Here is a 14,160-nt window from a genome sequence, read left to right as displayed (position 1 = left end):
TCAACTAGTGTTTATATTTTGGAGCAGAGAGGGTAGATGATATCATCATTTCTTTAGTTATTTTCAATAAATATTCAAATTTCATGTATGAAATGAGGGCATGTACTATAAAGAAATCCATATCCATGAACATGTAAAAAACGTACAAAATGGATTGCATGTCATCAATAATTGTTTACAAGCATAAATCTCAAAACTCAGCAATGTAGCACAAGTTGACAACCACACCAGTCTCAGCTCTCAAGAACACACAGCTATTTCCCTTTTTAGTTACATACAACTAAGCCTAGTAAACAACACTAGATCGAATGATCAACAAACAAACAAATCGACAATAACATTTCCATTTGTTTCAGTTATCAGAAGAATCAATCAACGATCAATGCAACAAAGAGAACAAGAAACCGAAACATCACACCACAAAGCACACCTCGCAGTTCAATTCAAACCACTCAATACGTGCATCACCGCTGAAGCTTTCCCTCCAAAAAAAAAGAAAAAAAAATCCAAATCAAAATCAGCTCGATTTTCCCGGGCTGGGGGTGTCCATGACCGTCTCGAACGCCCCAACCAGCGCCTTCACCTTGCTCTTCCTCTTCATCATCAGCGTCCTCTTGGTCTCCTCGATCACGTCGTTGCTCCGCGCCACGTCCTTCTTCCTCGGCTGCTCCCCCTCCGGCCGCCTCTCCATCGCCGTCTTCACCTTGCTCCCCTTGAACGCCACCTTCTTCGTCTTCCCCGTCTCCGTCGACGTGCCCTCCTCGTTGATAGCTTCTTCGTTCAACGGCGTTGCGGGGTCTGACGAGCTCGCTTGCTCCGTCTCCACGTCGTCGCGATCTTCTTCTTCCTCCACCGTCGTTGCGGGCTCCGACGAGTTCGCTTGCTCCGTCTCCACGTCGTCGCGATCTTCTTCCTCCAGCGGCGTTGCTGGCTCTGACGAGATGCTCGGCTCGACAGCCATTTTTACAACCTCGGAGAGTTCCTCTTGTTCTTCAGCAACCACGGGTTCTTCCACCTTTTGGTCTTCAGAGATTGCATCCATTTCTTTTGGATCTTCAGAGATCACGCTTGTTTCAGAGTTCTCCATTCTCTCTTCTGGTTTTGGCGTCTCTTCTTGTTGGCTCTCATCGGTCTTGATCTCCTCCTCGACGGCCATCTCTTCAACCGTGGTGGATTCTGGTTCATCTGGCTCATTCTGCGTTGCAGATTCGATCGCCGCTTCTTCGACAATGGCGTCGGATGCCGGCTCATCCTCTGAACTCCTCTGAAACTCTGTTTCCGACTCTGCAATGGCACCGGTTTGCGTCTGCGTCTCTTCCGGCTCCGGCGCATCGGTCTTCACGGCGGCGGCATCCTCCTCGACGGCGATGGCTTCCTCCGCTGCTTCCGTGCTAACCTGCTCGTCTTGAACTTTCTCCTCCACTGCCGCGACGACTTCTTGCGGCGTCTCATCCGGTTGTTTTTCTTGCTCTGCTTCGGTCTCCGCAGCCGCTGCTTCTTCTTGCACGGCGACGGCGGCAGGTGACGGCTCGGCGGGCGCTTCAGGTGGTTGCTGGTGGTGCTCCTCCGTGAGCTGGGCTCTCGAAGTCACCGCCTCTTCTTGCACCGCGGCGGCGGCAGGTGACGGTTCGGCCGGCGGCGCTTCAGTGGGTTGCTGGTGGTGCTCCTCCGTGGGCTGGGCTCTCGTCGGCCCGGGCGAAGCACCGGCCACCGCCTTTCCAGCCGCCGAGGTCGCCGGTGTGGCGGCCTTCTTGCGGACGGCCGAGGTCGACGCCGGAGTGGCCGCGTCCTTGGCGGCGGCCGAGGTCGCCGCCGGGGTGGCCGCCTCCTTGTCTTTCTTGGCAGCGCGCGACTTGCTGCTGCTGCCTCTTGTAAAGGCATTGGACGCCTTCTGCATCAGCTGCCTCGGCGACACCGCGGACCATCGCGACGTCGACGCCGCCGCCGCCTTGGCCTTGTCTTTGGGCGTGATCGGCCGCGACGTCGCTACAGCGGGGGCCTTGTCCTTGGGCGTGATCGGCCGCGACGAAGCTGCAGACGCAGACGGGGCCTTGTCCGCGGACCTCCTCGGCGTGGTGCCGGTGCCCTTGGAGGAGGGAGACGACGACAACAACGACGACGACGACGGCGATGACGAAGACGAGCTGTGCAGGGACGAGCTCACGGTGGGGCGGAGGAAGGACGGCACCGGCTTGTCGGACGACGAGGCGGCGGTGAAGGAGGAGCGGCGGGTGGTGTCGGAGCTTCGCGGGCTCGACGGAGGCCTCCCGCTTGTGCTTTTCGGCCGCGCGCTGTCTCGCGACCGCGGCGACGGCCGTGTCGCCATGGGCGGCTGCTTAAGCTTCTGCTGCGAGACACAGCAGGGAGACTTGTCAGAGCATTGATCCTTCAGTTTCAGGAGCTTTCATGCTTAAGCCATGCTTTTGGAATTTATGAGCTGGTGCTAATTTTGTTTTGAATCTTCTGTGGTTGACCTCGAAGATTTAGATGTTGTTTGGCACTTTGGCAACATGTTCACCACTGATTTAATGTCCCTAGCTAGACATGCAAAGGTTAAACTGCATGTTTATGCCTTCTTTTTGTGAACCAGTTTCCTGGGCATATTCAGGATTTTGTAATTGTTTGACCTGACAAAACACTCCTTGCACGTTCTGGAGCCATTGGCTTTCTAATTTGATTCCACCTTTTTATTATCTTTTTTTTTTGGCCTTGTTGATTACTATTTATGCTGCAAAACTTTTTCACCTGTCAATACCTTTGCACTCCTACTCCTAGAACTTTTTGTTTATACAAGAACAATAAGGTTGGGACTTGGGATGTTTCTCTGTTTGTTTGATAATTGGATGGCATGTAAAGGATAAAACTAATAGTAGTACTCAAGATATAAACCAAAATCACTTAATTAGTTCATGTTTCTGCAGATATATCATGATCGTCTTTTAATTGATCATTACAGCAACAAGAGTTTTCACGAACACAAAGGCAAGCGAATTTCTTGAGGAAAGGACATGGACGAACAGACAGCATACCTAGAACCCAGTGATATCAATTCATCGCCGCTTGACCGCCATCAACCATGAACACATGAACACACGAAAGCTTTCCATGTCTTCAAACTAAGAGGAGGAGAGAAGATTGATACCTTTTTCTAAGCTTGAAACGGCCAAGAATGGCGTTTGGGAGAGAGAAGGGGATACAAGGCAACACGATGAGAGAAAGCCGGGCAATAGAAGGGCCTCATGTTCTCAGACAGACCTTGTCAAATGGTTGCAACTGTGAGGCCATAGTTGACACCTGGTGACACATCCAACCTCTTGCCGTTTCTCTCCCATCACCTATTTTTAAACAGCCATATCTGCAAAGTCTGCACACGGACTGCTTCTTCTTCACAGAGAAAGAAAAGGTTTAACCAATGCTTTTTCAACGCTTATCTTTCAGAAATCTTCAAAGAGCATGACACCAAGAGGAACGTATCGTTTGAGTACCTGTATTTTTTTTTTGTAGGAAGTACTACCTGTATGTTTTTTTTCTTATGATCAGTTGATAACACTTTTCCAAATCAGTTTTTGTAAAGAGTTTGTCAGAATTTTTTTTTTGTGCGTGTATCATTTTCATTTCTCATGGTTAACAGTTGACAGAGACAAACAGACAGTTTGATAGTAACAAAAAAAAGAAGGCATGCGGGAGTTAAAAAAAAAAAGAAGGCATGGGCTGTATGGGCCAGCCCGAAAAGCTCAGCGGGCAGACAAAAAGCTATAACGGGCCACGTGGGCCGGCCGGATGCAACGCCACCCTTGTCCTGCATGGCCCAGATGGCTACCATGTGAAACCAATGTGGTCGCAGATCGCGGAATAAGTTCACTTTGACTCCCTTCGAGTGATGGAATCTGATTCTTCTCTTAGAACCGATGCAATTTGACTCCCTCAACGGTATTGGAGGATGGTTTCGCTGACGTAGCACCTACGTGACGATATTGATTTTATCGTTGTACCACGTAGTGCTAACGTGGCACTTATGTGTCATTAGATTCAGTGAGGCCCATCGAGCCTGGTGCCCCTCCTCCCCCACAGCCCGCCACGTCTCGCCGCCGAAGAGTCGCAGACGCGTCTGACTCTCTCATCAAGTCCAACGGCCATGGTGATTGGTGAACCGGCGAATGGCGATGGTACAAGGACATATTGAGTATTTTCTCGAGTGCCTTGTACTAACCCTCAATGACCTGAACATCGGAAAAATTACACAGCCCAACGAAAATTTTTTCGCACGAGTACTGGAATCATCAGGTCATCAGGAACGACGTGGATACGTGATCTCAAGTCTCAAAGTCGCACGATAATTGCAAAGCCTCGCCGTACCAACACCAGCCGCCAGCTGCGCGACGATTCATCACCCGTATACAGTTTCTTCCTTCCTGGACTCAAACTCAAACTCAATCATGCCCTGGACCTGGAGAGCGTACTACCCGGAAACCACGCACGCCACCGTTGTATTGTCGTACAGCTCCAACTCCAGGTCTCCAAGACTCCAAGTCGCCAATCAGCGTGCGTACGTTTGACCTAATCTTCGAGCTGGCACTGCATCGCAAGGCTGATTCTTCAGCGAGCGAGCGAGCGGGACGTACGACGCGCGAGCCACCCGTACCGAACGGCGAGTGCCCCGTCAATTCTCAATTCTGCCCGCATGCCCCACCGCCACATACGCTGTATTCGGCTATTCCCCCACGCGTCGCGTGTGCGCGCGCGCTGCGTAGCAGCCGCCTGCCTCTGCGTGGAGTGGACGCGGCCGCGGCCGGTGGGCGCGCGCGCCTAACGCTACACACCGCCTCTGAATTCCTCGTGCGAACACACGGTGCCCCCCCCCCCCCCCCCCCACACGATTCGCGTACGTGCGTGCGTGAATAAACAGTCGTTGGCTCGTGCATGCATGATATGCACGGTGAAATAATGGGAAAGCTTGTGACTCAAGAATTAACAATCTGGCTTGTGTGTGAACCATTCTGCATTCTGCAATGTCATTTACACGTTCGAGAGCTCACACCTGGCTGTCTGCCATCAACAGAAAATGCGGCAATCATTTGATGAAACCGGACGCATTGATCGATCTGCAGCTAAGCTACCAGCTGCATTGAATTATATAAAGCTTCACTTTCAAAATAAAAGCATTTTTTTGGGTTAGCACCAAGCTCAATCAGCTCCCAAGGCCCATCTGCCATTGAGCCAAGAGAAACAGTACTCCCTCCGTACTCGTAAAGGAAATCGTTTTGGACAACGACAAGGTCTCCAAAACACAACTTTGACTTCTTATTTCTATAAAAATATTTATTAAAAAGTGATATATGTATACTTTTATGAAAATATTTTTCAAGACAAATCTATTCATATAATTTTTATATTTTCAAACTCAACAACTTAAGAGTTATTTATAATTTATATTCCTAATGTTTGACTTAAACTTTGTTCTAAACGACTTTCTTTACAAGTACGGAGGGAGTAGTTAGTGATCGATCGATCGGTTGGGCCAAATTTTAATGCATTTGTTAGTCTAAAAGCTGCCAATATCTAATTGGGCTTATGCTAACGGACGACAAGTAATGACATACTCATCACTCATCATCACGCCAATCCGGTGATATAATATTTGGATGAACGGCATCTGAACAGACCTCCAACCGTACCATTTTCTTTTGGCATTGATCAACGAACTTCTTTCTGTTAAAACCTAAACATGGTTGGATAAAGAAGGTTGAAAATTCTATGGAATTTCTTGCAAATTGGGACTCAAGTTGTGTTGTGGAGGTTCCACAAAACTTTTCATGGCAGTGAAGGAAGCTGGGGGTCCAAATGCTAAAGCTGGTTGTTCCATTGTTGTCCTTGAGAAGCAATCATGGCGAAAGGAAGAAAAAGAAGTAAGCACTAGATGCTCACTTTCATCAAAGGAAGGCACAAGTGCACAACCAAAAGCTACAAAAAGGCACAGGATATGACAAAGATGGCGGCAAGGGAGCGGATAGCTTGACCCCAGCTGAGGATTGCAGAGTTAGAACAAAAGCTGAAGCAAATTTATGTCACCCCAGATTCTTTCGTAGGAAGGATTGTTCAGCGCATATCAAGTAGTAATAACTTGTTCAAATTCTCATAAATAATTTTTACAGTCAAATTGAGCCGTTCGATCAACATGACGATAAAACACCTATATGATGTATACAGGATGATGCTACAAGCTGAAAAAAAAAAAACTTACAACCACTTCTCTGAATCCTATACAAAACAGTTTTGGCATTATGATGTACCACTTGTTCTGGCCGGCCATTAGCTCTCTACTTTATCGTCAATTTTGGCTTAACAAAGAAGATCACACGCGTACCACAGGTAGCAATGGATCTTTCTGTTTGGCAACTATTACAAAGCGGGTGCACTTTGCTTACTCCTGTTTCTTTACTTTGCCTGTTATTTTTTGGGAAGGAGAGAGCACGCCTGAATTGCTGATTTGGCCCAACATTTGTCCCTGACTGCCACTAATTTGCATGATCTACCTACCCCATATTTGGTTTCATTTTTATGTCGTCTCATTTACAGCTCTCATACCAACTCACAAATGCCTTGATCAACTTGACTCCTGTTCCTGTTGATGTCATCTCATTGCCTTCGCTGCTGATTTGCTTTGAACTAGAAGAATATGTGTTAGGCAGTCATTCCAACAGTTGAAAAGTTCAAATCGAGATGTTGCCAATATTTAAGAACCGGTTTGCAGTTTGCAGTTGGTACTTCGTAGTACTAATTTTTTTCTGTTTCAGAGTCAGAAAAATGGAAGAAAAAAGGAGAGAAAAGAGTTAAGTACTCTACATCACCAGATCAGCAGTTGTCCATCAATTGAGCACACACCCCTGAAGTTGAAAATTCCAAGTGAGAAAGAAACCAGCATTGGTACCATATGAAACACTATTATTTATTCTGACAAGCATAGTTTACCATGCATGGACAAATAGATTCTTAAGGAAACATTAAGGGGGAGATTAGGATCTGTGCAACAGTGCAAGTTATCTGTTTCACTTGAGAGAGAAGTAGCAACTCATCTCGTGTTAACTCCTACCTAATTGCCTTTCCACCCAAGATTAACAGGAGATATATCCCATTCCCTGCATCTCCAATGAACAGTACGATGGATTAGACACAATCAACTACTACTCGGAATTACACAAATGTTCCTGAACAAGAGTAGTAGTATTATATTTCACACCCTCGCTTAGTACCCATTTCTTGTGGTTTAAAAGTCACTGTAGTTCAACTGCTACTCCCCATAGGATTGCTTATGTTATGTAAAAAGAGACCATACTATGTTTAAGTGAGAAAGCTGTAAGCTAAGTCGGGTTACATTGCTAATTCTTATTTCACTGGCCTTAATATATAATAATCTAGCATTAGATAAAACACGAAAATCTATTCAAATTCATCGTACTAAAATATGTACGGATGTGTCCTATTTAGTTCTAGCTCTAAGCTATATCTAAATTATTTTATGACGGAGAAAGTACTAATATAAGGTGAGTTCTAAATGGTAGACATCCTTTTCTTGCTATCTCTCTCAACAATTTCTTAAGGACCAATACATTCTCTGCTCGAAATTGATTCTTGGATAATGATGGACCGACATGCAAGGCCCTCCAAAACAGCGAAAATGACGGATAAATATGAAAGCTAAAACCAAATTGGCTCTAAAAAATTATCTCACTTTCCCCTCTAATCCTGCTGGGATTAGGAGTTTGGAAGGATTAAAAAAAAATGCAGAAAGCTCCTTCTAGCTCCTGCTGCTTTGTTGTCTTCAGATGGAAACCCGCGGCGTGAGAAAGCGGCAGCTGCGCCGAACCTTCCACGGCGGCGGGGGGCGTTTAACACGTGGCGCCGACGTGGACGAGTCCCACGCCGCGCACGAATCTCGACGCGGCGCCAACGGCCGGATCTGCCTTCGTGGGGGTGGACACGTGCGGGGGATCAGCGCGCCACGTGTGAAGACGGGGCTCCGTTACGTGGTAAACGGGTCGGGTCACGGTGGGTAGGGACCCGTTAACGGCACGGAGGCTGAAATAAATCACTTGGGATCTGACCAAATCGTCGTCTCCATTTCCGCCTCGCGAGGAAGAAGAGAGAGAGAGAGGGCAAAGGTCGTCGCCGCCGCCGCCGCCGCCTTCGCCGCCGTTTGGTCTCGTCGCCTTCCGGACCACCCGCACTAGCCCTTCTCCCTCCTCGCGCGCGCACGCGCCACACGGCCGACGACGACGAGCAGGTTTGGAGGGCCGACGCCGACGCGGCCGGCCTCCTTACGGGTCCCGTCGTCTCTGCGGCGGCTGCGCCGATATCCATCTCACGAGCAGAGCAGGAGTAGGGAGCAGGAGCAGGGGAGGGGGGCGCCGTCGTCGGGCTGAGTCCCGGTGAGCATCCGCATCCTCTCTTTCTCTCATTCATCTCTCCGTGACTCTGTCCCACCACCCACTTTTGTCTTGAATTTTTGCTTGCGTGCGTTAACCCTAGCTGCTTCGCTTCTAGATCTGGGAGAAGTTTTTTTCTCTTAATTTCAGAGCCTTAACCTTAATACAAGTAACAGTTTGTTTCCCCCAAAAAAATTTTTGGGGTTCAACTGAATTGAACCTCCATTTTATGGTGTTATGATCAGCTAAATTCCGAGTCATAATATGGCAATCGATGCTGCTATACAATTTTTGGTCAGTATAACTGTGTCATTCTGTGATAATTTTAATTGGCTGGATGATATAAGTCGCAAGGCAATTGGCACTTTTTTTCACTGTTCCTCATTGTGGGAAACAAAAATAATATTATTATAACAAGTATACGCGTCACTTTTTTTTCCCTTTTTGATAAGCTAAAAAAGAAAGAAAGAAATGAAATTGTGGAGACAGACCTTGTAGCAATAGCAATGCAATGCAATTTTAGAAATTCAGAAGAGGGAATGTAACTATGGCTCTCATGCATGGAGTGGAGTAAAATGTTGACAATAACTAACAGTAGGTGTGAAGGTGATATAACCTTCTTCACATTTTCTCACCTCAACTGTATCACTTCTAGATACGCTGCTTTCATGTATGTCTAGGTTTCCATTCTTATTATTTTGCGGAAACATTAGTTCTGTGGTGTTGTTGGTTTCCTAACCTTTAAAAACTTGTGGTTGCAGAACTTTAGCACAAGTTGTACTAGAGAAGATATACATCTCCTTGTGCTGTACTCTGTTTTGGTATGGAGGAAGATTCTGGTAGATCAATATCAACAACTGGTTTTCTTAGAAGAGGCTCTAGTGTCTCCTTAAAAGATCAAGGCAATGAGGAGAGGCCAAACAAGACAAAACTCAACCCAATGAATGCCAGGTGGGCTGACAGTAAGGAGAAGCCAAGATATTTACGTGAGCCATTTCGTTCATCAGGCACTAAGGCTGCATGTCCAAGCTCTTCAAAAGCTCCCGTCAGAAAATATTTCGAGGAAAAACAAGGACGGACATTTTTAGGAGAGGCAGATAATGCAGAAAGTAGTAGCAGAAGAACTGAGGCCAACCGTCTGCAGTGTAGCAAGAAAGCTGTTGTTGAGGAGGATGTGCATCCATATGGTCAGCAGGATGAGCCAGAAGATTTGTTGTCCACATCAACTACTGAAGATCAGCCTGCAGAACTTGATCCTGAACTATTAGATTCTTCTGTTTCTTCAGGGGTGTCTGCACATGCAATTGGTTCTGTAGTCAGAAATGCTGCTTTGAGATCTAAATCACGTCAGCAGAAGGGTAAAGAAGAATTGTGTCAGATTAGACCTCAAACTGCTTCTGCTTTTGTTAATCGGTCCACTATACCTCGAAATTCTACCAATGGTGTGAAATCATCAAATGCTGCTGGCCCTGGGGTACAGAGACGTACTCTAAAAAACCTTGGCTGCACATCAATATCTGATGTTTTGCCTTCTGGCTGTTCTTCAGCTAATTCTATTCATAATAAGAGGGCTGAGGTTATGAGAAACAGGGCATTTGACGGAGAGAGTTCTTCTAGACCAAGGGGCTTAAATGGACACTCTAGTTTAGGCCATTCACCTGCCATGTATTCTGGTATCACTGGTCCTAGAGTCAGAACTGCTGAACAATCAGCTTCTCAGCAAACACGGACTAGTAGCAGAAGTATTCAGGAGTCTGCAGATTCTTCAAGGATTAGGCGACCTTCTACTCAGCATGCCAGAGTAAGGGTGCCAAATGAAAGGGAGGATAGCGTGTTTGCTCTTCGTGAAACTCTTGCAAGGGATCGCCAACCAGAATGGGCTCATTTCTCCTTGGGTGAAGCTGCCCCACGGAGATCGATGAGGCCTTTTTCTATGGAATTACCACATGAGATATACTCATCTAGTCGTCAAGGCTCAAGTAATCAGACAGCAAGGAGCAGATCAAGTTACCGCCCTGACGAAAGCCCTCCACAAATGTTTCATGGTTTGCTGGTGGAGAGAGAGAACTACAGGCGTATAAACATGGAAGGCATCGCTGAGGTTGTTTTCCAGAAACTTGTAACATACTTGTCTGAGTTGTCATACTGTGCCTACATTTTGTTTGGGATGAAATTTACTAAATATCATATATTTGCAATATACTGTATTCTATTGGCTGCTACAGTTTCTTGATATTTGGTGTGATTCCTGTTTTCAGGTGTTGCTAGCATTGGACAGGATTGAACAAGATGATGAATTGACTTATGAGGTTAGTTCTTTGACTTGATTCCCTTTTTTCAATTTTATTGCTAACATGGTACTGAAATGTGCTCTGGCCTTCTGGATGAAAATATTGGCAGCAATTGCTGGTGCTAGAAACTAACTTGTTTCTTAGCGGCCTTGGCCTGCATGACCAGCACAGAGATATGAGAATGGATATTGACAACATGTCTTATGAGGTATTGCTTTCACCATGTTGATTCTTCCTCAAAGGTTCAATTAGAATATCTCTTTCCTTAACAAAGAAGTGTCATCGGCTCATCTGATTCTGACATCAGAAGGTTATGTATTTTCTTCTGCTTTTCATTTGCTCAGGAACTATTAGCACTAGAGGAGCGAATCGGTTCTGTCAGCACTGCCCTATCTGATGAGCAGCTTGTGAAGTGTCTCAAGCGAAATGTGTATAAGTTACCAAATTCAGATCTTGAAGCGAACAGAGCTGTACTAGATGACGCCAAGTGCAGCATATGTCAGGTATTACTCAGAGATTGTCATCTCTGTTGCACACGATGTTAATTAATATAATTCATGATTACTTAGGGTGCACAATAAAGCAAAGGAAAATAGGAGTATTATGTTGAGGAAAATTATGTTTAGCTTCATGTTTTCTCAGCTCTACAATTTTTCTTATTTTGTTTTCTATATGTCCCGTTCATTAGCCATTTTAATGCACATGCTGTACTTATTTTACGTTAGACAACTATTTCCTTGTGTTGCTTATGCTTCTAATTGGCACTGTTTGATATTAACGTTATGCTACAGGAGGAATACATTGAGGGCGAAGAAGTTGGTAGGATGCAGTGTGAGCATCAATACCATGTGTCCTGCATTCATGAATGGCTTAGACAGAAGAACTGGTGTCCAATATGCAAAACTTCAGCAATACCTTCAGAGATGGACAAGGGGGGCACATGAATATAGGTTGTTCAAGCTCGTAAATATTATAAATTTATAATGAAACAGTGTTAGACATGCTAGACACTGACTCAATTCACTCAAATTTGTGAATATGATAGATTGCTTTCTTCTTGGAAACTCCTGTACATTTTTGTTTCGGTATCCGGTCCAAATTACACATCACCTGCCATCAGATAATGAGACCAGAGGACCCTTGGGAAAAATTCCTGCTTGATTGGACTTATGGTTACAATAATTAAAATTCTGCTCGATTGGAGTGTTAGTAAAAATTCATTCACTTTGGCCCCCAACCACATATTAGATTTGCAATTACTGATTTGGTGTCCAGTGTTTCAGGTGCTTTGTAGCCTGGTTTGAGTTTGGAGTGTTCGTAAGGTGTTATCTGTTGGGTTGGTACTCGGATGTGTACTCTTCCTTGGGTATCAATGTAATAAGGCAAAGCTTTTGCCTTTGTCTCAAAAAAAGGATTTGCAATTTCCTTGATCTTAATGAAATTTGGTCAGCACCCTTTCGCCGACCCGGCAAAAAAAGATTTGCAATTACTGATGACCTCTGAAATATGAAACATGGATAATTTCTTGCTATTTATTTCATCATTGACATCACTGAAGGACAGAACATGTTTTTATAGGCCTGTATTATCACTCTTACTCATACATATTTTGAGACGGAGGAAGTATCAACCTGGAACATACCAGTGAAACGAGGTGATGGTGATAGGGTGTGAAATTTTAATTGCCAGGACATTAAGACTACGTTGTTATGCTATGATTTTAGGCAAATAATTCCAAAGTGGAGCCTTCTGCATTTCAGGTCCAGCCTTCTGAAAGTTTAAAGCTTTTCTTGATACTTTTTGAAACCGCAGTCTCCAAAAAATCCTGAGGTAGCTTTACTGCAATAAGAGGGTTATTCATCCCAACTTGTAAGGCCCATGAGTGCCTTTCTAATTGCAGCCCACAATGGCACAACCAATCCCCTCATCTTTTGTAGATTAAGCATGGATAACAGTTCTCTGGGTTCATTAAATTTAAACATGATGCAGCTTTTCTCTCTTCTTTCAATTGATGCCTACTTTTATTCCATATATCTGTTAAGTCTCTGGTTTTCAATGCTGCACCATATTACTACATAGCTATTCCTTCATATTTCTTGGTAGACCAGCGTGAATAAATGCAAGAATGGAGGGGGTGCTCGTCTTATCATTTCAAGAGGTTTTGTTCCGGATGTACTTTCTCTTTTTTTTAATGCCACTATTATTATGATCCCATATTTTTTTAAGGCACCTATGCCCATATCACAATAACAAAATAAATGGATACTATTCAACTCGGTCATATAATTCAGCGATCAGAATCTTTTCTTGACAAGGACCAGTGTGAGAAACCGGCAGGTTTATTATCACTTTATGGCAGATATGCAGCTATTCAGATTGGCCGTATCTACACAATCATGTTGCCATTCAATATGAACTCTGCAATGCAGTGTTTTTGCATGATATATTTTTAAGACCTTGGTACGAAATCTGACACCATTAATTTCGTAATTAGCCACCATCACATGGGAGGATTCCCAATGTTTTATGCTATTCTGTGCAGAGGTTGTCAACATTGTTTTTCTTGCATGTGTGCGTAGATTTGTAGGACATAAAGCACTGTTCTTTCCTTATCTAAACACATGCCATTAGATTTCTGCTTCATGTGACCATGGGATGCACATTGTTGTCACATTGTGAAGCAATCTATGTTTGGTCTTGTACTTAATTACTAGTAATGCTCCCACGAGAGCTTAACATAGTAGTATGTTACCTTTTGAGATCAGTAGTTAGGAACAAACTTAACAAGTACTCCCTCCCTCTGTACTAAAATATAATATCTTTTAACCATCAGAATTTGTTATAAAATATAACAAATTTTCCACCAACATTCTTTTCCCAACCAATCACAACCCTTCACCATTCACTTTTCACACCTACCTCTACTATTCATCCAATCACAACCCTCCACCATTCACTTCTATCTACTTTCTTAATAAATATATATAACCCCTAAAACTTCTTATATTCTGGGATAGAGGGAGTATATACAATGGTTTGCTTGTAGCATTTATGCAGACAGAGTGACACATCATCAGACTGGTTGGCCATGCATGCCATCTGTTGCAGCAGCAACGTTTTGTGTTCTTTGAGATGCTTTAGGGCCCCAAAAAGGTACAAATGGACACGAGAAGCACCTTTTTCTGTTGCACCAAATCATCTATTCATTAGGCCATGGGCATGATTTGCACAGGACAAGATGCTTTCCTATGAGTTTGGCATTGCTAGATGAAGGGACAACAATTGAGAATGAAAATAGGAGGTTGGTAGCAATTTTTGGGAGCTTTCGTACATGTCGTTAGCACTGTCTCTTCAACAGTTTTACCAAAGTAAAAAATGTTGTTAATCTCTTGTGCTTCTGAAAGTATGGAAAGAGGTTTCACCATGTGACAATTTCTTGTTTATCT

The 14,160-nt window shown here is 44.6% G+C and overlaps 2 protein-coding genes across 3 annotated transcripts; one reads left to right on the top strand and one right to left on the bottom strand.

Annotated features, from left to right (window-relative positions):
- Positions 1 to 126: 126 nt before the first annotated feature.
- LOC4341937 (uncharacterized) lies at positions 127 to 3,308 on the bottom strand. Of its 2 annotated transcripts, none has more exons than XM_015786388.3 (2): positions 3,030 to 3,308; positions 127 to 2,347 (listed from the first exon to the last, which is right to left on the bottom strand). In XM_015786388.3, the coding sequence occupies exon 2, from the start codon at positions 2,324 to 2,326 to the stop codon at positions 518 to 520; it is 1,809 nt and encodes a 602-aa protein (XP_015641874.1). In that variant the 5' UTR covers positions 2,327 to 2,347; positions 3,030 to 3,308; the 3' UTR covers positions 127 to 517. The 2 variants fall into 2 exon arrangements, with proteins under 2 accessions (XP_015641874.1, XP_015641875.1); XM_015786389.3 differs by having other exon boundaries at positions 127 to 2,344; positions 3,030 to 3,163.
- Positions 3,309 to 8,111: 4,803 nt separating this feature from the next.
- LOC4341936 (uncharacterized) lies at positions 8,112 to 11,930 on the top strand. The gene is made up of 6 exons (XM_015788743.3): positions 8,112 to 8,426; positions 9,185 to 10,524; positions 10,682 to 10,732; positions 10,824 to 10,922; positions 11,059 to 11,217; positions 11,506 to 11,930. Exons 2-6 carry the CDS (start codon positions 9,247 to 9,249, stop codon positions 11,656 to 11,658), a joined length of 1,740 nt encoding a protein of 579 aa, XP_015644229.1. The 5' UTR covers positions 8,112 to 8,426; positions 9,185 to 9,246; the 3' UTR covers positions 11,659 to 11,930.
- Positions 11,931 to 14,160: the final 2,230 nt, after the last annotated feature.

This window comes from Oryza sativa, chromosome 6 (assembly GCF_034140825.1).
Source record: "Oryza sativa Japonica Group chromosome 6, ASM3414082v1".
NCBI classification, from domain to species: Eukaryota; Viridiplantae; Streptophyta; class Magnoliopsida; order Poales; family Poaceae; genus Oryza; species Oryza sativa.
Note: the sequence above shows the minus strand (reverse complement) of the source record. Positions and strands in the feature narration are given on the sequence as shown.